At 38.3% G+C, this 27,016-nt stretch overlaps 1 protein-coding gene across 3 annotated transcripts in view; it reads left to right on the top strand.

Annotated features, from left to right (window-relative positions):
- Braf (B-Raf proto-oncogene, serine/threonine kinase) overlaps positions 1-27,016 on the top strand; it is a 125,087-nt gene that overhangs the window by 27,390 nt on the left and 70,681 nt on the right. For 2 of the 3 annotated variants that reach the window (XM_052173511.1, XM_052173512.1), the window contains exons 2-3: positions 10,203-10,304; positions 18,733-18,996. In XM_052173511.1, coding sequence (XP_052029471.1) covers positions 10,203-10,304; positions 18,733-18,996 — 366 coding nt within the window. The remainder of the gene's footprint in view (positions 1-10,202; positions 10,305-18,732; positions 18,997-27,016) is intronic. The other variant, XM_052173513.1, reaches the window with a different exon arrangement.

The raw sequence follows: 27,016 nt of genomic DNA, 5'->3' as shown, positions 1-27,016 counted from the left end.
AATTGCTGTCTCTGATTATTATGGAGTCATTAACCTTGGCAGAGAAGACATTGCCCATAACCTTGGCACGAGAACATCTCCTGAAGGAGGAACATTATGTACATTATTATGCAAACAAGTCTCATGCCTGGCAACCCATGAACTCTCCTGGCAGTCCATGCCCGGCTGGCTCTGTTCCAGGGGGGAAACCATGTCACTCTACCTTTTAGGCCATGCTGGACTCAGCATCATAGAGCTGCAGAAATCTTTTAATACACAGAAATGTTTTACAGTGATAATGTGTTTACTTCATTTTATTATTAGTCAGATTGATGAATTGAGTGTTTAATTCAGTTGTATTTCAGTTTCTAACTTATTTTCTGCTTTATACTGAGAATCTCTCAAATTAGCTCTATGAATGTGTTATGCATGTAACACATGAACAAAGATTGATATGTCAAAAAACCTTAGAGGAAGGACAGTGGAAACTGGATGATGTGACAGACTAACTTCTCTAGGGTCATATAGCTAAGTGACAAAACTGGAATTAGAGGTTTACAGCCTGTGCACTTATATAACAAATACTGAGTTTTTCTTAACAACTCTTGAGAGGTAGATATTATAAATTCTGTTTTGTGGGTGAAATTTGTTTTAGAAGGTTATGCAACTGGCCTGGGGTACACTGCCTCTTGACCATATGTTCATGTTTCTCTGATACTAACCCCAAGTGAAATTTAAACTATTTGAAGAAGCTGTGGTTTGTGTAATCAACTGTGAAAAGCTGATTCTTCTTAATGGTTTATAGTAGTTGTACTGGCTGGTTTTGAGTGTCAACTTGACACAAGCTGGAGTTATCACAGAGAAAGGAGTTTCAGTTGGGGAAGTGCCTCCATGAGATCCAACTGTGAGGCATTTTCTCAATTAGTGATCAGGGGGGAGGGCCCCTTGTGGACTGTATTCTTGGGTTCTATAAGAGAGCAGGCTGAGCAAGCCAGTAAGAAACATCCCTCCATGGCCTCTGCATCAGCTCCTGCTTCCTGACTTGCTTGAGTTCCAGTCCTGACTTCCTTTAGTGATGAACTGCAACATGGAAGTGTAAGCTGAATAAACCTTTTCCTCCCCAACTTGCTTCTTGGTCATGATGTTTGTGCAGGAATAGAAACCCTGACTAAGACAGTAGTCCAATACTAAATAGTCAGCTAACATCTTTGCAAAAGAGTATCTTAACTTGAGTATATACCCACTATGTAGATCACAACGTTGACCATTACATTGTAATCGTAATCTATCGTTGCAGCCATAATATTTAAAAAGAAAGTTTTTGCTCTTTGAATTGAAATTGACCTAATCAGGTTATGTTGGTTGTCCAATTGAAAATTTATTTTGCTTTTAGGTTAAATATCAGTCATATCTAATGGAAAATCATTGACCCTAAGAATTTAGAATGTTCATATTACAGTTTTAATGTTTTATGTGTTAAGTCTATGTTTGCATTTTTTTTTTTCATTCTGTTTTGGTTTTTGAGACAGGATTTCTCTGTGTAGCCCTGACTACCCTGGAACTAGCTTTGTAGACCAGGCTGGCCTTGAACTCAGAGATCACTTGCCTTTGCCTCCCGAGTACTGGGATTAAAGGTATGTTCCACCATGGTTGGTTTCTGTTTACATTTTTTTGCCATGACCTGATTTAGTTTATCAGCCACCAGACATAACTGACTGACTGAAGAGGCTTCTTTTGCATTCTCATCAGTGGTAGGCTTGTGATGATTTATTTTGAAGTTGGAATTATAATTTCTCTTAATAGTTTCAGTTATCTAAATGCAGAGCTGAATTACTACACAAAATGTTTTTACAGTTCTCCTTTTGGAATACTTGGTAATTCTCTGAACCTTGGCTTCTTCTTTGGTGTATTACAGAGTTGTAAAAATATTAAATCTATCAACAGAAGTTCAGACTTTTATTACTCTTCTTTTTGCTGCTAATTGTAGTGTGCTTTAATGCATTTGCCTGCCTTTTGTACCTTTATGACTTATTAGTTAACCTAAGCATTATTTTCAAAGTAAACATTATAAAATATAATCCTGACCAGATCAAAAGCCACTTTATAACAGTAAAAGATTGCATTAAATATTTTTATTGTATGTGCTTGTGCTTACATGTGGTCTCTGCTATAAGATCACCATAAAACACATTACAAAAAGTATACATATACACATATGGATTTGAAACTGTGATACATTCCAAAAGAGAGTTTAGTGAAGATTCAGTATAGATTGAGATGAGAAAAGGCCCTCTTAGGAAGCAGGAGTTAAATTTTTTGCTTCATTTGGAAAGCTGCTGGGTAAAGAATGTTAGGGAAAAGGAATAGCATATATGAATTATGTGGGTATAAGACATGAAGGGAACAGTGCCTGGTGAGACAGGATGAAACAGTTCTTCAAGTTAAGAAATGTGGACTTGTTTCTTATTAGGGATCTACTAAGCTTTTTAAGCAAGGGAAGTAAAGTGGTAAGATGTGTTCTAGACTTCCTTCTGACCAGAAAATGGAGGAATGATAGCCTGGAACTAAGCCTAAAGAAGTGGGGGAATTGATACCTTTGTAAATATTTTAGAGAGAGAAATGATAATAGGGTTTTTTTGTTTGTTTGTTTTAAACTAATGACGTGAAACAGGGTAACCCAGGAAATGATTGGTTGTCTCTATTAAGAAAGAAATCTAGCTGAGCAGTGGTGTATGCCTGTAATCCCAGCACTCTGGGAGGCAGAGGCAGGCGGATTTCTGAGTTCAAGGCCAGCCTGGTCTACAGAGTGAGTTCCAGGACAGCCAGGGCAATACAGAGAAATCCTGTCTCAAAACAACAACAACAACGACAACGACAAAAAACCAAAGAAAAGGAAAGAAAAGAAAAGGAAAGGAAAGGGAAAAGGAAAGGAAAGGGAAAAGGAAAGGAAAGGGAAAAGGAAAGGAAAGGGAAAAAGAAAGGAAAGGGGAAAAGAAAGGAAAGGGGAAAGGAAAGGGAAAAGGAAAAAGGAAAGGAAAAAGGAAAGAAAGAAAGAAAGAAAGAAAGAAAGAAAGAAAGAAAGAAAGAAAGAAAGAAAGAAAGAAAGAAAGAAAGAAAGAAAGAAAGAAAGAAAGAAAGAAAGAAAGAGAGAGAAAGAAATAAATCTAGATTTAGAATAAGTAGTGCTGGGCAGATAGCCAGGGATTTAGAGCAGTTGTCGCTCTTGCAGTTTCCAGCACCCATATCAGACGGCTGCATTGCCTGTACCTCCAGTCCCAGGTCTCCTGGCCCCTGTAAGTACATGTACGCATGTCTACATGCATACATGAAGACACACATACATATAAATAAAAATAATAAACTCTCTAAAAATTTAGTTACATGGCTCTCTTACCCACATGTATATGTGCACCACTTGAATGTGGCGCCCAAGGAGGCCAGAAGAGGAGGTTGGATTCCTGGATTACAGGTCATGTGGATTCTGGAATCAAACCCAGGTCCTCTAGAAGAGCAGCCAGTGCTCTTAACTGCTAAGAAAACTCTCAAAACAAAATCTTTTTTAAGACAAGATTTGGAAACCAGATGTGGTGGCACATGCCTTTCATACTAGCACACAAGCAGAGACAGGTAAATCTCTATGAGTTTGAGGTCTGCCTGATCTATATATATATAGCAAGCTCCAAGCCAGTCAAGGCTACAAACAAACAAACAAACAAACAAAACAACAACAACAAAACATAAAAAAAATAAGAACCAAAAAAAGGGCCAGAAAATTGAATCTAGTTGTTTTAGATCTTCGCTATTTGGTTCTTTAAAATTTTAAATTGTATGAATTTTGGCTGTTGTTGGTTATATAAAGCATATTGTTTTTATCTTATTTGCATTGCAAGAAAAATAAAGAATATGTAATAAATGTACAGAATATTTTGACTTAGGAAACTTTGATAGAGATTTCACTGAATCTGTATATTGCTTTTGATAGAATGGCCATGTTTACAATAGTAATTCTACCAATTCATGAACATGGGAGATCTTTCCACCTAGTTGCTTCAACGTCTTTTTTCAGTGTCAAGTTTTTAATATACAAGTCTCTCACTTCTTTGAATTTCCTCATTGTCTGTTGTAATGTGCTTCTTTCATCTCTAATTTTACTGCTCTGAAACACTCCCCTTCCCCCTGTTAATTTGGCTAGAGGGTGGGTGTTCTGGCTCAGCAAGATCTTTACTCCAGAATGATATCCCGAAGCAAATTTAAAAATTTATTTTGGATGCTGATTAAATAAATGTGTATCACAAAAAGCACAATTTTACTCTTTTGATTTTTACTTTTTCTTTCAATATTCTAAATTTGTACAGGTATTAACACTTCTCTGAGATATTAAGAGAATTTTTTTTAAATTTCAACCTATCATATAATAAATGTTTCATTATCTCAGCATGTTCTTATTAATTAATTCCTTGCCTGAAGGTGGGGAGATTAAGTCTGAATTTCACTGTAAAATCATCCAACTGTGTGTATCAACTATTCACTTCACTTGGTGGTAACTCTGGCTGCTTTTAACACCTGCCAGCCTTTGAGGAGATGAGATGAGAGCCCCATCACCCAGTTGCTTCAGAGAGGGAGATGTGGAACCATCAAGCCTGCTGTTTCCTTTGGATTAACTTTTGGCTAATGTTTAACTTCTTTACATGTTTATCAGCCTAGTTATGTTTTCCATCTTTGCTGAGATGATTTTGGCAGCATACTTAAATCTTTACAAAAATATCTATGTCAAGTGTATTTTGAATTTCTTAAGTTAAAATTATGTATAATACTTTTCCTGTCATAAGACTTCACTCTTAAACTAGGCTGCAGTTATTTTACCTTTGTGATTCCTGGACTCCATTTTTACTGTGGTTGAAACTTTTTTTTTTCCAAATTAGGGTTTCTCTGTGTAGCTCTGCCTATAACCTTCTCTATAAACCAGTATGGCTTCAAACTCACAGAGATCCGTCTGCCCCTGCCTCTGTTTCTTGAGTGCTGTTATTAAAGGTGTGTGCCACCACCTCCAGTTGTTTACTGACACTTTCAAGGAACTGATTGATATTTTCTCTGAGAAATTAATAAGTCACAGAAATTGTCTTTATGGTTCTCTCTTTTTTGCTTTAGCCTATTCTGGCAAGCAAATACTGACAGGGGCCCACTTAGAAAGTAGTAGAGCCTCTCCCCTAGAACCTAGGGCAGAGGGGAGTCTCACTAAAGGTTTGGAAATGGAACTATGTCTGAGACTGCCTGGAACCTGGGCGCCGCGCTCACGGTGCACTGGGGCTGTTGGTTACAGAGACAGGAAGAGTCTGAAGACTTAAGTATAGAACTGAGGGGTTTCCTTTAAAGTTTTAAACTATATTAACATTCTGTTTCTATTTTGTTCAATATAACTTCACATTTTATTTATTTTGATACTGTTCATTATAACTTTTGAGACAGGTTTCTTTCTGGGTTGCTAAAGCAAGTCCTGAATTCTTGGATTCAAATTTTCCTCACACCTTAACTAGGACTATAGGCATGAATCACCAGCCATGACTGTCCTTTTTATACTTTTAACTTTCTTTTTAAAATAAATCTTAAAAAAACTATACATTTTAATCTAAAGAGTTACTACTTCTGTTTTAAAAAATATTTATTCTGTATGTGTGTGCAGTCACACATCTGTATACAAGCTTCTGGCCAATTCTCCTTCCTACCTTGCCTCCCATCTTGCCATAGAAGTGCTGGAATTACAGACAGGACCTCTGCTGGCATGAATTCTGGGATTGAATTCATGTAGTCAGGCTTTTGTGCAACAAGTATTCCCCTGAAACAAACCCCTAGCCATCTCTCCAGCCTTAGCTCCATATTTTTAAAACTAAGAAAGTTACCCTAAAAGGCTTAATAGAATTAGACTTTTTACAAATTGCAGAATAACTTGGGTTTTTCTTCCCTGTCCTAACTTTCCTTTGTGGCAGTTCTGTGTAGTTCTTGTGAAGGGATGCCATTCAAATACTCAGCATCTGTTTTCTCCTATACTCGTGACAAGAAGAAAACCGTTGGTTGTCTCTTCTTTAATCTTTACTTAGGTTCCCATTGTTCTTCGTTCTCAGATTTGTAGTTGTCTTCAAAGTGTCCATAGACTATTCCAAATGGTTGGTATTAACAGAAAGATAATCCTGCTGGTTAGTTGACTGATAGTTTTTCACTCAAAGCAACCAGGGGAGCAAAAGAAAGTCCTTAAACTCTTACAGTCATGTTGGCCCGTTCTCCCAAAGGGTAACACCAGCAATGTCTACAGTATGAACTTAAAGAGCGTACTGCTAGCTCTAACAGTTATTTAACAGTGCTCCGTGTCTGCTAAATGCCCCAGGGAAGAGGGCCTCTCATCTTTCTTACCATTGCCAAATTTAATTTTAAAATATTTTGATTTCCCTGAAACTCTTGGCACTCTTCCTTTAATCCCTCTATCCTTTCTATTCCTGATCAACTAGGTATTGTAAATCTATTTCTTTCTCTACAGATTTCCCTATTATGGACAGTTTTAAATCCTATATAGTATATAGTCTGTGCTTGCCAGCTTTTTTCACCTAGCACAGCGTATTCAATTTTATATTATGTTATAGTATATATTTATATATATTCATGGTTTATTTCCTTTTCATGACATAACATTTTATTTGAATAGATGTACTGCATTTTACTTATTAGCTGGTGACCATTTCGGTTGTTTTCATTGGGGATCTGAGTTTGTGGCAAGCACTTTACCAACTGAACCCCTCCCTCAACCTCTCAGCTCTTGTGTTAGGGTAGGGTCTCATGTATCCCAGTCTGTCCCTGAACTTGTTATAGGCATGCATAACAATGTCCATCTTGTTTTCACATTTTGGCTATTAGGAATATTACTGTTGGGGGCATTCATGTGTTCTGTTGCATATTTCTGTACAATATATTTTCTATTATATAGTAAACCACTGTAAAGTCTAGCACTTAAAATAAACATTATTTTCAGTTGTGAAATCATGCTATTGTGAATTACACTAATGTTGGCTGAGTTCAAATCATTTATCTGTGACTAATTGGTGGTTCTAGATAGCTAACTATTCTAGATAGCGTATGTGGCCCAATGTGCCAATCGGCCAGCGGAGGCCTGTTCTTAGAGCAGAACAAATCAGAGGTGAAAGAGCAAGCAAAGTTCAGTTGTGCAAGATAGCAAGTAGTTCATATTTACATTTCAAACCTCTGCTTGGGTCATGCTTGCCAATACCGTGCTGCGCTGCAAGGTGCCACAAGAACAACCTAGTCTCTGAAGAAGCCTAGGCTCAGAGCAGAAAGCGCACTTGCAAACCTACAGACTAAAAGCTGTGCCTGTTAGAAAGCCATTAATTGGGGGAATTAATGCAGTCAGCCTGCCACACATGAGCCAGTCTTCTCCCCATATTAATGCTTTTGCATTTCCCCCTCCTCCGCTTTACTGCCGTTCTCCCTCAGATGTGCTTTCTGGGCTTACGCCCCTCCTCAGATCTTTACTAGCCCTCCTATCCTGGTCTCAGGCTCACCTGCTTGTTTGTTTGTTTGTTTAGATATGTAGGTATGTTTGTTTTTTAACCACAATCTGACAGGTTATGTTTGTTTAATGCTTGACTTTATGTAGCTAGAATGTGTACTTCATGAGATCAAGGACTAAAACCAAGACACTCTTTGGATTGTTGAGAGAAGTTGTTAGTAGTTAAATAAACTAATAGAGATGAGTATCTAAACAGTGCCTGGTATAAACTAAGCGCTGCATCAAGTTGATATTTTATGTATGGTAGAATATCCTTAGCACCTACTTGTTAATGAAGTGTACAGAGCAAATTAAATGGAGAACTGGACAGATTTTAATATTGAATTACAAAATCTAAAAGTTATTTTGGGGAGTGGGAGATGAAAAGCCACATAATAATAAATGATCCAGATACTATTTTTTTACATTTGCTTATTTAATTATATATATATAATTAAATATATAATACTTATAAATATATAAATTTACATTTATATATATTTATATATAAGATATATTATATATATATAAAATTTGCCTGTTTTGTGTTTTTTTTAAAGATTTTGTTTATTCTTATATGTAAGTACACTGTACTGTCTTCAGACACCCCAGAAGAGGGCATCAGATCTCCTTACAGATGGTTGTGAGCCACCATGTGGTTGCTGGGATTTGAACTCAGGACCTTCAGAAGAGCAGTCAGTGCTTTTAACTGCTGAGCCATCTCTCCAGCCCCTGTGTGTGTGGTGTGTGTGTGTGTCCGTCCATTATGTATGTGGATGGTTGTGAGCCACCATGTGGGTGCTTGGAACTGAATCTGGATCCTCTGCAAGGACAGCAAGTACTCTTTTAACCTCTAAGCCATCTTTCCTGATCCAAGGTACTATTTTTCTATTAAATATAGTAACATTACATCTATAAAATATTCACAGAGCATGAAGTGCTCCCTCTAAAATATTATTTTAGAATTCTGAGTATACATTTTGCTCTACCTGTCTCAAGCCTTGTCCTCAAAACCCACTTGTTACTATTCCTTGTCCAGTTATTTTGTTTGCTCATTGTGATTTTTTTGATTTGTTGGGTTTTCACTGTCTTTTAAGTGTTGCTTTTAGTACTTGTGAATAAAAGACTAGATAAACTGATTATAGTAGAACTCTGCAGTCCTGTAAGTCTAGGCCTGTTTTCTATGTGGGAGTCTTGCAGACTCTGCCAAGTGAATGCTGTGTACTCACTGACTACCATTCTTTTAGGGTGCAAGGATTATAGCAGTCATGACTGGTAACCTTACACTTGTTTACATATGGTGTATGTGGTGGTTGTGAGAGTGGCACAGGCATGCTATGGGTGTGTGTGTGTGTGTGTGTGTGTGTGTGTGTGATGATACATGTGTATGAGTATAGAAGCATATGTACCATGGTGCTTGTGTTTGCAGGTCAGGGGACAGCTCTCAGAAGTGGTTTCTCTTCTTGCACTGTATGACCTACAATTGAGGGTGTCAAGGGGTTCCTGCAGAGTAACGATCTGAGTGAGGCAAGAAGTTCAACATGACTGACTTAGCCTATGTTGGTTCATAGAGTCTGACTCCAGTTTATTTTAGACATATTTAAACACAGGACAATTTTGAAACAGTTTTCTGGTGACAGTTATCACAGCAAAGCCTACTGACTATATTGAAACCCTTGTAAAGAACCTGTGAGCTCTTTCATAAGAATGGGTTCTGTTGACTGAGCAACAATGCTCAGGAGTGTAGGAAGAGTCTGGGATAAATATAACAGTCTAGGGGATTCAGGCCCTGCAAGTAACAAAGATCACCAGGTTATTACTACATCCATTCCTGGCTCTCTGGGCAGAAGAAGGCATAAATCTCAATCTCAGGAAGCCCTTGTACTCTGGCCTTCCATTTGTTCCCATCTTAGAAGAGTTCAGCTTTTATGTGGTTACATTGTAAGACAGCTGGTTTCAGTTAAACTCTCCAGGCACAATGCAGTCTTTCTGTTTTGCTTTTGGTTGTTTTGTTTTTCAAGACATGGTTTCTCTGTATAATCTTGGCTATCACTTGTAGCCTTGGTTGTCACTTGGCTGGAACTCAGTCTGTAGGCCAGGCTGGCCTTCAACTCATAGAGCTCCACCTGCCTCTGCCTCCCAAGTCCTGGGATTAAATACAGGTGTGTGCCACCACCACCTGGCCATATCTTCTTTCATTAAAAACATAAAAATAAAAATTCAGTCAAGTTTACACTGAAGATTAACCATCACAATAACAAACTCTAAAAAAGGAATTTGCTTTCTGATGGGGAGACTCAAATTTGATGGAAAATTAAAAATAGATTTTCATGATTTATTCTGTGTGTGTGTGTATATGTGAATTATATTTAATTTTGAATGTAGGTTCCACAGTATAGAAAATGTGATGTTTGTCAAGCTTATTTTATTTAATATAGTAATTGCTAGTTTTGATTGTTTAATTCTGAATTCTAAGATATTTGAATCTGTTAGAGATAGGGATACATTACTAGATGTAAAAAGTTAATACAGTTACTAATAATCATAAAACCCCAATAAATTATCTAAAACCTTGATAATACCGATAGTTACTGCATTCTGTTTGTCTACATTAAAATATTTTTAATTCCTATGCTAAGTGATCTTTATTTAGATTCTTTTACTTTTTTAGGTGTGGAATATCAAGCAAATGATTAAGTTGACACAGGAACATATAGAGGCCCTATTGGACAAATTTGGTGGAGAGCATAACCCACCATCAATATACTTGGAGGTAAGTTTCGAGTATTGCTTTATGGTAATTTTGAGGGAAAATGTATTAAAATGTTTTAGAGTCATAGTTTTGGTTATTTTTGAGAGCAGGATTGGGAACATTGAAAGAATTTACTTTGTCATTTTTTTTCTTAGTCTCATTTTCATTCACTTGTTGCAATCTGCATGTGTTATCTTATTTGGAAAATGCAAAACGAAGAGTGATGCCCCCTATAAACTTCAAAATAGTGCCTGAATTTTTACAAAAAGAATTGTTAAAAAGAGAGAAAGAAAAAACACACTGTTTTGGTAGTCAGTAGAATGAGTTACCATCTTGGGAAATTAAAATGTCTTTTTTAAAATAAGTTCCCCATAGTTGTTTCCTGCTTTCTCATGGATACATGTTTCAGCCTTGGAACAGCCCAACATTACTCAGTCTTGCTTCTTAGTGATGCCTGGGACTTGTATCATGTGCCTTGAGTGAGGGTTTAAATCTGTAGTTAGCCATTGCTCTTCCTTGTGAGACAGTAGGTACTGTGTAGTCACAGATAGGCCTTCTTGCTCCTGTGGAGTCAGTCAGTCAGTCAGGTTTTACAGCCTGCGGTGCTTGCCATGCTTTCTACTGCCTATCTCTGGTAACTCTTGCTCAGCTGTAATTGCATGATGGTATGTGCTGGTAGTCCCAACATCTACAAGGCAGAGGCAAACAGATGTCTGTGAATTTGAGGTCAACCTGGGCTATATAATAAGTTCTAAGACACCTAAGCTACACAGACTCAAAACAAAAAAACCCACCAAAGACCAAGTTAGCCTTTGGCTTCAAATACCAGAGATTTTAAAACATGCTTTGAACAACTTCTAAAATTTCTAATTTAGCAATCTACTTTTTTAAAAGAATTATTTATTTTATGTATATGAGTACACTGTAGCTATCTTCAGACACACCAGAGGAGGGCATCGGATCCCATTACAGATGGTTGTGAGCCACCATGTGGTTGCTGGGAATTGAACTCAGGACCTCTGGAAGAGCAGCCAGTGCTCTTAACCACTGAGCCATCTATATACATAGAATAAATAAATTTAAAATAAATAAGTAAATAAATAAATAAATGTTTGACACATCCATTTTATTTTGAAACCATCAACATAATCCATCTTCAAAACTTTTCATCATTTAAGACTGATCTTTTTATTTTACATATTAACTACTAAATCCACATAATCCACATTTTCTTTTCGTCATGATCTGTAATAACAACTACATACTCCTGTGTCTGTAAATTTGACAGTTTTAATAGAATCACATCATTTCTCCTTTTGTGACTGGTTTATTTTACTTAGCATGTTTTCAAGAACTATACATGTTGCAACATGGATAGTACATTGTAAAAATGTCCTTCCTTGCTAGGGGGAATACTTGTGGTAGAATTCTTGCCTGTTTGTGGATGCTTGGATTGTGAAAAATGCTGAATGGCCATGGGTGGAAGATAATTGAATTCTGGCTTTCAAATTTTAAAATAAGTTTTAAAATTATATTTATATACTTTCTGCACGCATGCATGTGTACACCCCCCCACACACACACACACTGCACATGTGGAAGTTAATAAACATCTTGGGGGAGTCAATTCTCAGGTCATCAGGGTTGGTGGCTTTGAAATCTCTGATAGTTGAAGCTAATGCTAACCTGATTATTTGTAATGTAGGTTTATCTTCTGTATAATTAATTAGTGATTACAGCTGAGCCAGCACTTATAGAAAAAGGCAGAGATAGTGTGGTGTGAGCAGTGTGGGTTGTTGATCCTGAGCAAATGGGTCTTAGGCTTGAAGAGCCCTCATTGTCTCTGAAGTTATACCCAGACTTAGAAACAGGATCACACAGTGATTCTGTTTCATCATTTAAAGGAACTAACACACCTTTTTATACTGTGCCCACACCATGTTACATTCTTATTATTAACAAATATACAAGGATTCTACTTTCTCAGTAGCCTCACGGACACTGAACATGTTCTGTTTGGGCTTTGGCGATACCCATTTTAATGAATGTAAAGTGGTATTCTAACGTGGCTTTCCTTTGCATTTCCCCAGTGACTATGTTGTTGAGCTCTTTTTTACATTTTATTGTTTATTTGGACATCCTCTTTGGAGAAATGTCTATGTTAACTCTTTAATTTTTAATTGGATCGTTTACATTTTAGTTACTTAGTTGCTATTTTAAAGTTAATTAATTCATTTGTTTATTTTTTCATTCTTCATTCATTCATTCAGTATGGGCCAAAGGACAACCTTAAAGAATTTTTCTCTTTCCAACCATGTTGATCTTGGGGTTAAAACTTAGATTGTCAGGACAGGGTTTATTCCACAAGAATAGAATGGAGGCATAGTGACCAAAGCAAAGCCAAGCCCTAACAGTTAAGAGAATAATATAACATTCTGTATGCTGTCTGGGACTTGAGTTTCAAAGGAGTAGATGGCTCAGCCCCACCCGCTTAGCTGCCATAACGTGTCTCTCTCTTGGGCCGATCCCACTCCCTGTATGCAGTTCTCCTTAGCAGTATCTCCCGGCTCTGACCTCGACAGCATTTTGGGATCTCCAGTACAATTTGGGCTTCACTTTAATAGCTTCACACAATTTGAAATGTATCTTGTTTGTTGATCTCTGGCTTACTCATTACCTACCACAGTCCTAAGGAGGAAAAGATGTGTTTGCCCCAGAAAATTATTTCCAGGATTTTTCTGTTTCTTTAATTTTCCTGCTTATGCTCAATTAATGAATTTGGAAATCTTGTCTGTGGAAGTGCTAGATGCTTAAAAAATTGTTTACGTTGCTTTGTTTTATGTGCTTGTGCACTCATACAAATGTCTGTGCATAAATATGTGCCACGTGGTGCATGTGGACGTCAGAAGCCATCTAAGGAGTCCATTCTCTCCTTTCTTCGTGTGGAGCCCAGGCATCGAGCTCAGCTCAGTGCTTGGTGGCGTGTACCTTTAAGTGCTGAGCCGCCTTGCTAGCCCAAGATGCCTTTCTCCTTGTTTTTTTACCTTGTATGTGGTATATGGAGAAAGAAGCAAGGAGAAAAGTAAGGAGGAGCCAGAATTTAGTATTCTCTCCAAAGGCAGACCTAGTCCTGGTACTCAGTAGGCAGAGGCAGGCTGTGAGTTTCAGATCAGCCAGGACTACATAATTGAAACACTTGCTCAAAAAGAGAAAAGGAAAGGAAAACAAATGTCCCTGATAATCTATCTTATTTCCTTACATTAGGTCTCGCCTCTTTCAGGTTCTACCACTATAGTGAAAAGGGCCATGCCTTTATTATGTGGCCTCTGGGGGCATTTTAGAACCAAATCAAAACAGTATAGCATTCTTATAATGCATGGCAATCTTTTTCATCTTGAGATGTCAAATTGGAAACAGTCCAGACACACTTGATCAATTTCTACAATGAAAAGAATACCGGAATGTAGATCAGTTCATTGTATATATCTGTAAAATTAATAAAGTTCCAATTAGATAATGTGATTAAATTCAGTAAGAATAAGCTTAATACTTTTGGGGTTTTGGGGTTTTGTTTTGTTTTGTTGAGACAGGGTTTCTCTGTGTAGCCCTGGCTGTCCTGGAACTCAGGCTGGTCTCGAACTCCTCAAAAATCCGCCTGCCTCTGCCTCCCAAGTGCTGGGATTACAGGAGTGTGCCACCACCACCCGGCAATACTTATTCTTAATACAGGTGTTACATACCTGTAATTCCAGGTATCTGACAGACTGAAGCAAGCAAGTTCTAAGCTAGTCCATGCAATTTAGCAACTCTATTTTAAAATTTAGAAAAAAATTAAAGGGTTTCTGGGACAGAAAGGGGGAGGGGTAAACATAACAACTCAGGTGCAAGAGATTTGTGAAGTGTTGAAGCCATCACCATAAGCTCTCAAATAGTTTCAGTATTCCTCAAAAGAATTTCTTTATCCATTAGCATCTGTTCCTTCCAGTCCTCAAAATGACTGATCTTTTTGTCCCTGTAGATTTGCCTGTACTGTAGACCGTGTACATGGCCTTTGTGACTGGATGCTTTTGCTTAACATAGTGTTTTCAAAGTTTATCTAAGCTGTGGTGTACATAATACTTCATTTCCTTTGCAACCAGTTACCAGGTGGACTGTTTTTACCCATCCAGCACTTGGTGAACATTCAGCTGTTTAACTTATTGGAAATTAATAGTTATTCCACCATGGACAGTCACACCATAAATTTTGTGAAGTTTATTTTGTTTTGTTTTAAATTCTCTTGGCTGTATGCCTAGGAATAGAATTACTAGGTCTTGTGATAATTCTTATAACTTGAAGATACTTTTACAAAGCCTTGACACTACTTTACATTCCCATTGGTAATGTTTGTGGGTTCAATTCCTCTGAATTGTCAACTTGTTACCATCCTAATAGGTGTGAATTAGTATCTCAGTTTGGTTTAGTTTACAACTTACCAGTGAGAAATGGTTTTGAGTATCTTTCATCCACTAGCAATTTGTACATCTTTTAAATATCTATCTATCTATCTATCTATCTATCTATCTATCTAAATATAGGAGTACTCTGTGTGCATGCACACCTGCATGCCAGAAGAGGGCATTAAATCCCTTTATAGATGATCTTGAGCCACCATGTGGTTGCTGGGACTTGAACTCAGGACCTCTGGAAGAGTAGCCAGTGCCCTTAACTGCTGAGCCATCTCTCCAGCCCCTATTTATGTATTTCTAGGAAATGTTTGTTTTTTCAGATTATTTGTTCTATTCTGTTCTGTTCTGTTGTTTAGGGGCTTTGTTTGTTTTGTTTTGTTTTGTTTTGTTTTGTTTTGAGACAGAGTCTTTCTTGCTGTTCTGAAACTCACTATGTAGATCAGACTAGCCTGGAACTCAGAGATCCTCCACCTGCCTCTGTTTCCTGAGTACTGGAATTAAAGGCACTGCCACACCTAACAACTACCCCTCTTGGTTTTTAACTTTGAGACAAGGTCTCTCCTAATGTCTCACTAAGGCTGTCTTTGAACTCTTTGTAGCTTAGTATTCATTTGTTAGATTTGATCTTCAGAATTCATTTGAACATAATGTCATTTTCAAAATGAATTAAACATTAGGAAATTTGGGGATTTAGTGAAAAATAGAAACAGCTAGAATGAATATTATAAAGAATGTGATATGTTGTTTTTAAAAAATGTTCAGGGGTCATGCAGTGGTGGCGCATATTTTTAATCCCAGCACTCAGGAGGCAGAGACAGGTGAATCTCTGAGTTCAAGTATAGCCTGATATACAGAGTGAGTTCCAGAACAGCCAGGGTTGCACAGAGAAACTTTGTCTTAAAACAAAACAAAACAGAACAAAACCAACAACAACCCTATACACACACACACACACACACACACACACACACACAGAGAGAGAGAGAGAGAGAGAGAGAGAGAGAGAGAGAGAGAGAGAGAGAGAGAACAAAAAACTGTTCAGATAGCAATTTGAAAAACCAGGCAATTTTAAGTTTCGAGAATAGATAATGGAACTAACTGGTAGCATGGTTTTGTTTTTTCTGGCAATGGGTAGTTATATAGCCACCACCACCACCACCACCACCACCACCATCATCTTCCCTTAGAAGCCAGTTTATTTTCCAGTGGAGACAGGAAGAGAGTGGATCGTGATGGTACAGGAGTTGGGGAACTGGAAGTGGTTAATAGTAGGAGTTTCCAAAAATGGAATTTAGCAATCTTATAAAACAAACAAACAAACAAGAATTAGCTAAAGAATCAAAGATGTAATTAATGATAATGTTGGAATAATAATCCATAAAATATGGGAAAGAATACAGTATAGACTGGTCTGGGAAGATGTTAGAGATGTTAATGTTGACCTGAAACCTATTCATGTGCTAGTGAGATGTAAAGTCAAGGTAGAGTGTTGTCGATTCCAGGGTGTTTGCATCCCAGAGTCAGATCCTGGCATCATCTCAGTCTTCTATAAAGCTTGTGTGAGTGTCTCTGTAAAGCCTGTGGTCTGAGTGTCTCTGTAAAGCCTGTGTCTGAGTGTCTCTGTAAAGCCTGTGTCTGAGTGTCTCTGTAAAGCCTGTGTCTGTGTGTCTCTGTAAAGCCTGTGTCTGAGTGTCTCTGTAAAGCCTGTGTCTGAGTGTCTCTGTAAAGCCTATGTCTGAGTGTCTCTGTAAAGCCTGTGTCTGAGTGTCTCTGTAAAGCCTGTGTCTGAGTGTCTCTGTAAAGCCTGTGTCTGAGTGTCTCTGTAAAGCCTGTGTCTGTGTGTCTCTGTGAAGCCTGTGTCTGTGTGTCTCTGTAAAGCCTGTGTCTGAGTGTCTCTGTAAAGCATGTGTCTGAGTGTCTCTGTGAAGCCTGTGGTCTGAGTGTCTCTGTGAAGCCTGTGTCTGAGTGTCTCTGTAAAGCCTGTGTCTGAGTGTCTCTGTAAAGCCTGTGTCTGAGTGTCTCTGTAAAGCCTGTGTCTGAGTGTCTCTGTAAAGCCTGTGTCTGAGTGTCTCTGTAAAGCCTGTGTCTGTGTGTCTCTGTAAAGCCTGTGTCTGAGTGTCTCTGTAAAGCCTGTGTCTGTGTGTCTCTGTAAAGCCTGTGTCTGAGTGTCTCTGTAAAGCCTGTGTCTGAGTGTCTCTGTAAAGCCTGTGTCTGAGTGTCTCTGTAAAGCCTGTGTCTGAGTGTCTCTGTAAAGCCTGTGTCTGAGTGTCTCTGTGAAGCCTGTGGTCTGAGTGTCTCTGTAAAGCCTGTGTCTGTGTGTCTCTGTAAAGCCTGTGTCTGAGTGTCTCTGTAAAGCCTGTGTCTGAGTGTCTCTGTAAAGCCTGTGTCTGTGTGTCTCTGTAAAGCCTGTGTCTGAGTGTCTCTGTAAAGCCTGTGTCTGAGTGTCTCTGTGAAGCCTGTGTCTGAGTGTCTCTGTAAAGCCTGTGTCTGAGTGTCTCTGTAAAGCCTGTGGTCTGAGTATCTCTGGGTCTTGAAGACAGAATGGAAGTAAATGCGTAAATTTCTAAGGCGTGGATATTAGAAGAGCAGTCGGGTGACAGGTAGGATTGCTGTGACTATGATGAAGCACCGTGAGGAAGCAGCCCAAAGAGGTACGTGTTTATTTGCCCTGCATATCCTGACTCAGAGCCCATCGTGGGAAGGCAGGGCAAGAACTCAGTGAGCAGGAACGTGGATGCACAGACCATGGAAGGCACTGCTCATTGGCGTTCCTCATAGCATGCACAGCCTGCTTCCTCTTATTCTTCCCCCTTTCATTAAAAATACATTTATTTCTCATATCCTGATAACAGTTTCCCTACTCTCCACTCCTCTCAGATCCTCCCTACTTTCCCTCATCTGGAAACACTCCCTTTCTGTCTCTCAGTAGAAAACATACAGGCTTCTAAAGGAATAGTAATATAATAATATAAACTAAAGCATTAGAATTTTTAAAAGAATGAACGATTAACCAATAACTAACATTATTTCAGAAAGAAGGTAGTATTACAAATCATTTAAGTCCCACCAAGGTTCTGTTGCTGACAGTGAGATCAGCATGATCTGGCACTGTGTAACTTACTCCTGAATTTTAATGTGTCTCTAATAACCTCTTCTCATTCTCTCTCTCTCTCTCTCTCTCTCTCTCTCTCTCTCTCTCTCTCTCTCTCTCTCTCTCTCTGTGGGTGTGTGTGTGTGTGTGTGTGTGTGTGTGTCTGTGTCTGTGACTGTGACTGTATGTCTGTTTGTGTGTCTGTGCATGTGTGCACACATGCACTTGTGCACATATCACTGTATATTCAGAAACATACAAATGGAATCATTCATTTCAAATAAGTGTAGCAATGATTGTTTGCTGCCACAGTCTATGAAACTTGATATGCCTGCAACTTTGTGGAACATAAAATTATATAGAGGAAGAGAGACCTACCTATCTTTAATGTAATGTAATTCTTTATACGTATTTTGTCTTACGCTAAGCTTGTACTTTGGAAAATAACTTGCTCTTTGACCAGAATATTGGGAAATACTGGGGTTTTGTTTTTGTTTTTGTTTTGTTGTTGTTTTTTTGTGAGACAGGGTTTCTCTGAGTAGCCCTGGCTGTCCTGGAACTCACTCTGTAGACCAGACTAGCCTCGAATTCAGAAATCTGACTGGCTCTACCTCCCAAGTGCTGGGATTAAAGGCGTGCGCCACCACTGCCTGGCAGAAATACTGTTTTTTAAATTAACATTTAAAGACCATGTAGGTCAAGTTTTCTAACATGATAAGCTAATATCCTATAACAGATATTTTTTCCATTTAAAGTTGAGAATATTTGTAGTATTTTCACTATTCGTAACTTGTAGCTTAAAACCCTGTTTTAGGTTATAAAGAATTTGTAACCAAAGACTGAATTTGTATTTCTTTTGTGAGTGTCAGCACAATGTCCAGGTTCCATGAGAATGTCCTTTATTTTGTAGGCCTATGAAGAGTACACCAGCAAGCTAGATGCCCTTCAGCAAAGAGAGCAGCAGCTACTAGAAGCCCTGGGTAATGGAGCAGATTTCTCTGTGTCTAGCTCTGCATCAATGGACACCGTTACATCCTCCTCCTCTTCTAGCCTTTCAGTGCTACCATCATCTCTTTCAGTTTTTCAAACTCCCACAGATGTATCACGGAACAACCCCAAGTCACCACAGAAACCTATCGTTAGAGTCTTCCTGCCCAACAAACAGAGGACAGTGGTAAGTCAGTATTGATCATCATGGTTTTGCTTTCTTTGTGTTGAACATTATTATCTCTGCATATTCAGAGCCATGCCAATGGAATTATTCATTTAAATAAGGATAGAAAAGACATGATTATTTTATGTCAAGTCTATATAGTTACAGGGTTCTTTTTTCTTTTTAATTTTATTTGTGTATTTGTGTACACAGTTTCACTATGTAGCCTTGGCTGGTCTGGAACTCACTATGTAGACCATGTAGGTCAAGTTTTCTAACATGATAAGCTAATAGAGACTAACAGAGACTGGCCTGCCTCTGCCTCTTCAAGTGATGGGATGTCAGTGTGCCTAACTTATCAAACTTCATTGGCATTTAAATATAAGTTCAGTTAATAGTCAGTCAGGAGAAGAGAGGGCTTAGCAGTTAAAAGCGCTGGCTGCTTTTGCAGAGGACCTTGGTTTGGTTTCCTGCACTCTTAAATTGGATCACAGCCGTTTGTAATAACATTTTTGAGGAAATTTGGTGCCCTCTTCTGGCCTCAAAGAATACCAGCCATACATATGGTGAACTGATGGACAGGCAGGCAAAACTCTCATAAACATAAAATAAAAACTAATATACCTTTTTTTAAAGAAGTGATCAGAATTTCAGGATTTAAGCTTATATCAGGTAAGATTCTTTCCTCTGTGTAATCTCCAGCCTAAATTATCAGAAGGTACCTTTCAGTGGGCTGAAATTCTCCTCATGTTTACTCCTAAGATTGTCACAAAGTTGTTAGAAACAATGTACCAGTAAGAACATTTAAAGCAGAGAAAGCTCCTGAGTCCTCATAGAGGATCTTCAGTCTTCAAGTAAAGCAAATATTGTAAATTAAAGCCTTAATAAATAACATTCCTGAACTTAAACCAGTAGTTTTTTAATGTATATGGTTGCTTTTCTAATAAGATGTACATTATTATTTGTGTTTGTGTATGTATGTATGTGTGTGTCTCTGTGTGGGTATGTCTGTCTATGTGTAGTTATATACACATGAGCGGGGGTGCTCACTAAGGCCCGAGAAGATATTAGATCTGCAGGGGCTGGAGTTATAGGTAGGTAGTTTTGAGTCACCTGACAAGGATTCTGGGAACTGAACTCTCTCCCGTAAAAAAGCAGCAAGTATTCCTAACCACTGGTCCATCTCTCCAACTCTAAATGGTGTTTTCCAGTGTTTCAAAAACTCCTTTTGACTCTTAAAAAATGTTACCATAAAAACATTTTGCCCTAGAGTCTAGAATTCCTGTGTTAATGATCAGATTAGAAACTAGCAGAGTTGCCAACTACCCATATATTTTTGGATTTTGATCTTACTTAGAAAATACTGTTTTCCTTCTTCAGAGACCTAAAGTTCTTCTCATACAGATCTTTTATGTTTGGTTAGAGTCACACCAAGATACTTTCTATTGTTTGTGGCTATTGTGAAGGGTGTCATTTCCCTAAGTTCTTTCTCAGCCTGTTTATCCTTTGAGTATAGGAAGGCTACTGATTTGCTTGAGTTGATTTTATAACCTGCCACTTTGCTGAAGTTGTTTATCAGCTGTAGGAGTTCTCTGGTGGAGTTTTTTGGGTCATTTAAGTATACTATCATATCATCTGCAAATAGTGATAATTTGATTTCTTCCTTTCCAATTTGTATCCCTTTGACCTCCTTATGTTGTCTAATTGCTCTAGCGAGAACTTCAAGTACTATATGAAAAGATATGGAGAGAGGGGGCAGCCTTGTCCAGTCCCTGATTTTAGTGGAATTGCTTCAAGTTTTTCTCCATTTAGTTTGATGTTGGCTACCGGTTTGCTGTATATTGCTTTAACTATGTTTAGGTATGGGCCTTGAATTCCTGTTCTTTCCAAGACTTTCAGCATGAAAGGATGCTGAATTTTGTCAAATACCTTCTCAGCATCTAATGAAATGATCATGTGGTTTTTTTTTTCCGTTGAGTTTGTTTATGTAGTGGATTGCATTGACCTCAGAAAGTGGAAAAATCTGCCATGCTCTTGGATTGGCAGGATTAATATAGTTAAAATGGCCATCTTGCCAAAAGCAATATACACATTCAACGCAATCCCCATCAAAATCCCAACTCAGTTCTTCTTAGAGTTAGAAAAAGCAATTTTCAAATTCATCTGGAATAACAAAAAACCCAGGATAGCTAAAACTATTCTCAACAGTAAAAAAGCTTCTGGGGGAATCAGTATCCCAGACCTCAAGCAATACTACAGAGCAATAGTGTTATAAACTGCATGGTATTGGCACAGCAACAGACAAGCGTACCAGTGGAATAGAATTGAAGACCCAGAAATGAATCCACACACCTATGGTCACTTGATCTTCAACAAAGGAGCAGAAAACGTCCAGTGGAAAAAAGATAGCTTTTTCAACAAATGGTGCTGGTTCAACTGGAGGTCAGCATGCAGAAGATTGCGAATTGATCCATTCTTATCTCCTTGTACTAAGCTCAACTCCAAGTGGATCAAGGACTTCCACCTAAAACCAGACACACTGAAACTAATAGAAAATAAACTGGGGAAAACCCTTGAGGACATGGGCACAGGGGAAAAGTTCCTGAACAGAACACCAATAGCTTATGCTCTAAGATCAAGAATTGACAAATGGGACCTCATAAAATTACAAAGTTTCTGTAAGGCAAAGGACACTGTCAAAAGGACAAAATGGCACCCAACAAACTGGGAAAAGATCTTCACCAACCCTACATCCGATAGAGGGCTAATATCCAATATATACAAGGAACTCAAGAAGTTAGACCCCAGGGAACCAAATAACCCTATTAAAAAATGGGGTGCAGATCTAAACAAAGAATTTTCACCTGAAGAAATTTGGATGGCTGAGAAGAAATGCTCATCATCATTAGTTATTAGGGAAATGCAAATCAAAACAACCCTAAGATTTCACCTCACACCAGTCAGAATAGCTAAGGTTAAAAACTCAGGAGACAACAGGTGTTGGCGAGGATGTGGAGAAAGAGGAACATTCCTCCACTGCTGGTGGGATTGCAAGAAGGTACAACCACTCTGGAAATCAGTCTGGAGGTTCCTCAGGAAACTGAACGTGATACTACCAGAGGACCCTGCTATACTACTCCTGGGCATATACCCAGAGGATTTCCCGGCATGTAATAAGGACACATGCTCCATTATGTTCATAGCAGGCTTATTTATAATAGCCAGAAGCTGGAAAGAACCCAGACGTTCCCTCAATGGAGGAATGGATACAGAAAATGTGGTATATTTACACAATGCAATACTACTCAGCAATTAAAAACAATGAATTCATGAAATTTGTAGGCAAATGGTTGGAACTGGAAAATATCATCCTAAGTGAGGTAACCCAATCACAAAAGAGAATATACATGGAATGCAGTCACTGATAAGTGAATATTAACTAGCCCAGAAGCTCTGAATACCCAAGACACAAGTAGCATATCAAATGACTCCCATGAAGAAGTAAGGATAGGGCCCTGATCCTGGAAAGGCCTGATCCAGCATTGTAGGGGAGTACCAGGACAGAGAAAAAGGAGGGAGGTGATTGGAGTATGGGTGTAGAGAAGGCTTATGGGACATATGGGGAGGGGGGAACTGGGAAAGGGGAAAGCGTTTGGAATGTAAACAACGAATGTAGAAAATAAAAATTAAAAAAAGAAAGAAAGAAAGGAAATACTGTTTTTAGGCTGGGCTCAGTGGTGCACACTTTTAATCGTAGCATTTGGGAAGCATCTGCAAGCAGAACTCTGTTCAAGACCAGCATGGTGTACAAAGTGAGTCCAGAACAGCCAGGGCTACACAAAGAAACTCTGCCTGGAAAAAACAACAACAACAACAACAAAAAAAAAAAAAAAAAAAAAAGGAAGGAAGAAATTATTGTTAACTATCAAGAGTGCATTTTTTTTAACACACTTTATTCCTGCCCTTTCTTCCAGGAAGAGTTGATTGTGATAAAGCTAACTTGAGATTATTTAATTTTTGCACAGAATAAACTCAATTTCTAAAACAAATTCAGTTTTGTTCTCCTCCTCTTCCTTCTTCAAACCAGGAATGTAATGTAAAATTATTTGTAAGTAGGAATTCTATCTCTGAAGCATGGGCCACCCATCCCATCTCTGTCTTCATTTTGTTGCCTACACTTGTGAGAAGAACATGGCGACCCTGGGGCCGGAGAGGTGGCTCAGTGGTTAGAAGCACTGGCTGCCTTCGCAGAGAGCCCTGGCTCTGTTCTCAGCATCCACATGGCGGCTCAGAGCTGTCTGAAACCCCATTTCCTAGGGACCGAGCACTCTCTGACCTCTGTAGGCACATACGTGATAAGACGTATGCGTGTGATGACATACATGTAGGCAAAACACCCAGAGACACAATGTGAAAGGAGTTAGGGGAGTGGTTACACAATAGCATGAATATTAACCTTGAGCAGTTGACTTTTAAAAATAATTAGGATAAGACTTTGTTATGCATATAATTTAATACATTTTTAAAGGAACAATATGGTCATAATACACAAAGTTAAAATATCTCTAACACTGACCCAGCCATTTATTTTGAAGTGTTTTTCTGAGCATGAAAAATAATGATTTGTTTTGTTATTCTGTTTCTCATAACTCCAAGTTCCCAATGTCCATCAACAAGCAGATTGTTAAATTGACCCTTTGTGTACATACCTAAACCTCAGCATTTTCGACACTGAAGCCTTAGATCAGTGTAACTTCAGTGCTATCATGATTTATATATGGAGTTCTAGGTTAGCTAGAGCTATAGAATAAGACCCCATCTCAAACGTTAAAAAAAAAAAAAGCTAAAAACAAAAAGTCAGGAGTATTTTTAAAACAAATTGTGTAGGGTTGGGAGGTGGCTCAGGAGTTAAGAGCACTGTCCTCTTCCAGAAGACCCAGGTTCAATTCTTAGCACCCACCTGGTAGCTCACAACTGTCTATAACTCCTGTTCTAGGGGATCCAGCTCCCTCACACATGCAGACAAAATACCAATGTACATAAAATAAATAAATTGAAAAACACAAATTGTGGTATATCTGTATAAAGAACACAGTTTAATACTAAAGTTATTGATATGTCCAACATCCAGCATAGATGAATCTCAAGAAAAGTATGCTATAGAAAAGAAGGTAGACAAAAATAGATGCATACTTTGTAATTCCATTTATATAAATTTCTAAAATGAACTCTTGGTTATATATGGTGGTGAATGCATTTAATACCGCATTTAGGAGATGGTGGCAGGAGGATTAGGAGTTCAAAGTCATCCTTGGCTACATAGTTAAGTCTTAAAAAAGGCAAAATTTTTATAATGACAGAAAAAAATGTTTAATATTTGTCTAGACATAGGATTAGGGAAGGGAGGAGGTATTACATTGAAGTACAGGAAACTTGCAGAAAATTATGTATCTGTTCATTATTGTAAATATTGTAATTGTTTTAGTTAGGATTTCAGTTTCTATAATGCAGCACTATGACCAAAAGCAAACTGGGGAGGAAGGAGTTTATTTTGCTTATACTTCCACATCACTGTTCATCATCAAAGAAGTCAAGGCAGTAACTTCAACAGGATAAGAACCTGGAGGCAGACGCTGAGCCACAGGCTGCGGAAGGCTTTCGCTTACAGGCTTGCTCCCGTGGCTTATTTAGCATGCCGTATTATAGAACTCAGGTTCGCCAGCCAGGGGTGCCACCACTCACAATCTACTGGGTCCTCCTGAGCCAATCACTAAATAAGAAAAGTCCTACAGGCTTGCCTGCAGGCCAGTCTTATGGAAGCATTTCTTAATTGAAGATGCCTCCTCTCAGGTGACTCTAGCTTGTGTGATAGAAAAAGTAGCCAGGACAGTATCTGTATGGTTAGTACAATGTATATAAAACTGGGTACTCCACATCACTGCAGAGTGTGTGTAGTCAGTCATCCCTTACCTTGTTCTTGTTTTCTATTGTGAACCTTTAAAAATGCTGGTCGTCCTATTCTGCTTTGTTGGCTTTTATTTTATTTCTCTTATTTTATTATTATTATTTTAGATGCTTATTTATATTCTGATGAGAGGGGGTTTATGGATTTGATTTGGGTGGGTGGGGAAGGGGGAAGGAGCTGGAGGAGGGAACTGAAATCAGAGTATATTATATGAAAAAAATTATTTTCAAAAAATAAACAAAGAATGCTGGTAGTCCTAGAAATATATGAAATAGCTTTTAAGGAAAACAATTAAGGACAAGGAGACGTATTAAAAAGCAGCTTCACAAGACAATTAGAATACTAAGTATTTAAACAGTTCTTTGTCAGTTATCCATTTTCATTTTTGGTCTTTTAAAATGAGGTCTGTACCCCATGCTGATCTTAAGATCTTTGCCTCTGCTCCCTCAAGTGCTGGGATTACAGGTTTATCCCAGAGTGCAAAGCCTAGGTGTCATTCTTAATATAATATTATAGGTAGGCCCTGCAGACATTAAAAATATATATACTCTTTTCAAGGACACTTAGAGACTTTACTATATTTTTAGCAACAAGGGATATCCAAAAATACAAATTCTCTGAACATACTGTAGTTAAAATAGAATGAGTGCCAATAGAAAAGCATGGTTTTAGAACTGCAGTTACTTCTCAGCATAGACTAAAATATTCTAAGGGAAATTAGTAAGTATTTTATGAACAATTAAAATATTGCATAAAATTGTAAAGAATATACAAAAAGCAACATAAAATTTGCCTTTTAATAATTTATATGAATTTGAAACACCTAAATATGAATGAGAAATAAGATCAAAGTAATGTTAACAATCATAATAAAGCCCTAACTACTGTACAGTTGTTAAGTTTTAAGATTGTACATAATAAAGGTCTGAGGGAGTGGCTCAGGAGGGAAAGCATTGCTCAAGTGTGAGCTGGAGGACTGGTGGTCAGAGCCCCAGAACTCTTGAGGCTAAACCTGTATTCCGTGGCTGCCCGTATTCTCATTACCCAGAAGATGGGAAGTGGACCCTGTGCAAGATCACTAGCGGAATTAGCAGGAATCATTGTGCGCTCTGCTTTGCAAGTTACCTTGCTTCAAAAAACAATGTAGTGAGTAATTAAGAAAAGACTCAACATGAACTTCAGGCCCTTACACAAACATGTGCCCATAACATGAACATACTTGTGTACAGACACCACACACCACACACACAACTGCTATGAATAAGGCTGAGGCAGTAACTCAGAAGGAATGCTTGCTTATTACATCTGGGTTTGATCTCCAGTAGGACTAAAAGTAAATAAAAGTTTATAACTTAAAGTATAAAATTAAGAAACAAAATGGATTCTTGGGTTTGGGATTTATATAGCTCAGTGCTAGAGCTTTTACCTAGCATGTATGAGGTCCTGGGTTTGAGTCTTAGCAAAATATATGCATGCACACACACACACACACACACACAGGTTTTCAAAAGCAAATAAAAAAGAAATAGAAAATTCTAATAAAGTGTTGAAGGACATGAAGGTAAGAGGAACATCTATTGGGATAGAGATGCAAGGGAGCAAGAGGGGAAATTGGTGGCAGTGGTGATCAAGGCACATTTGTTGCAAGCATAGCATATCATAGTTTTCCTTAAAAACAAAGTAATTGGTTTAGCAGAGCTGAAAAAGATTCAATTTCAAGATTGTCATAAAATCAAAAAACTATGTCTTAGTCAGGCTTGCTATTGGTGTCATGAAACACCATGACCAAAAGCGACTTGGAGAGGAAGGGGTTTGTTTGGCTTACACTTCCACAGTACTGCTTGCTCACCCTTGAAGGAAGTCTGGGCAGGAACTCAAGCAGGGCAAGAACCTGGAGGCAGGAGTTGACACAAAGACCATAGAGGGGTGTTGCTACTGGCTTATTCCTCATGGTTTCCTCTGTCAGCTTTCTGACAGAACCCAGGACAGCCAGTCCAGGGATGGAACCACCCACAACATACTAGGCCCTGCTCCATCAGTCACTAAATCAGAAAATGTCTTACAGGTTTGCCTATA

The sequence above is a fragment of the Apodemus sylvaticus genome, chromosome 2 (genome assembly GCF_947179515.1).
Source record: "Apodemus sylvaticus chromosome 2, mApoSyl1.1, whole genome shotgun sequence".
Taxonomy (NCBI): Eukaryota; Metazoa; Chordata; class Mammalia; order Rodentia; family Muridae; genus Apodemus; species Apodemus sylvaticus.
The sequence above is the reverse complement of the archived record's forward strand: the minus strand, read 5'-3'. Positions and strand labels throughout refer to the sequence as shown.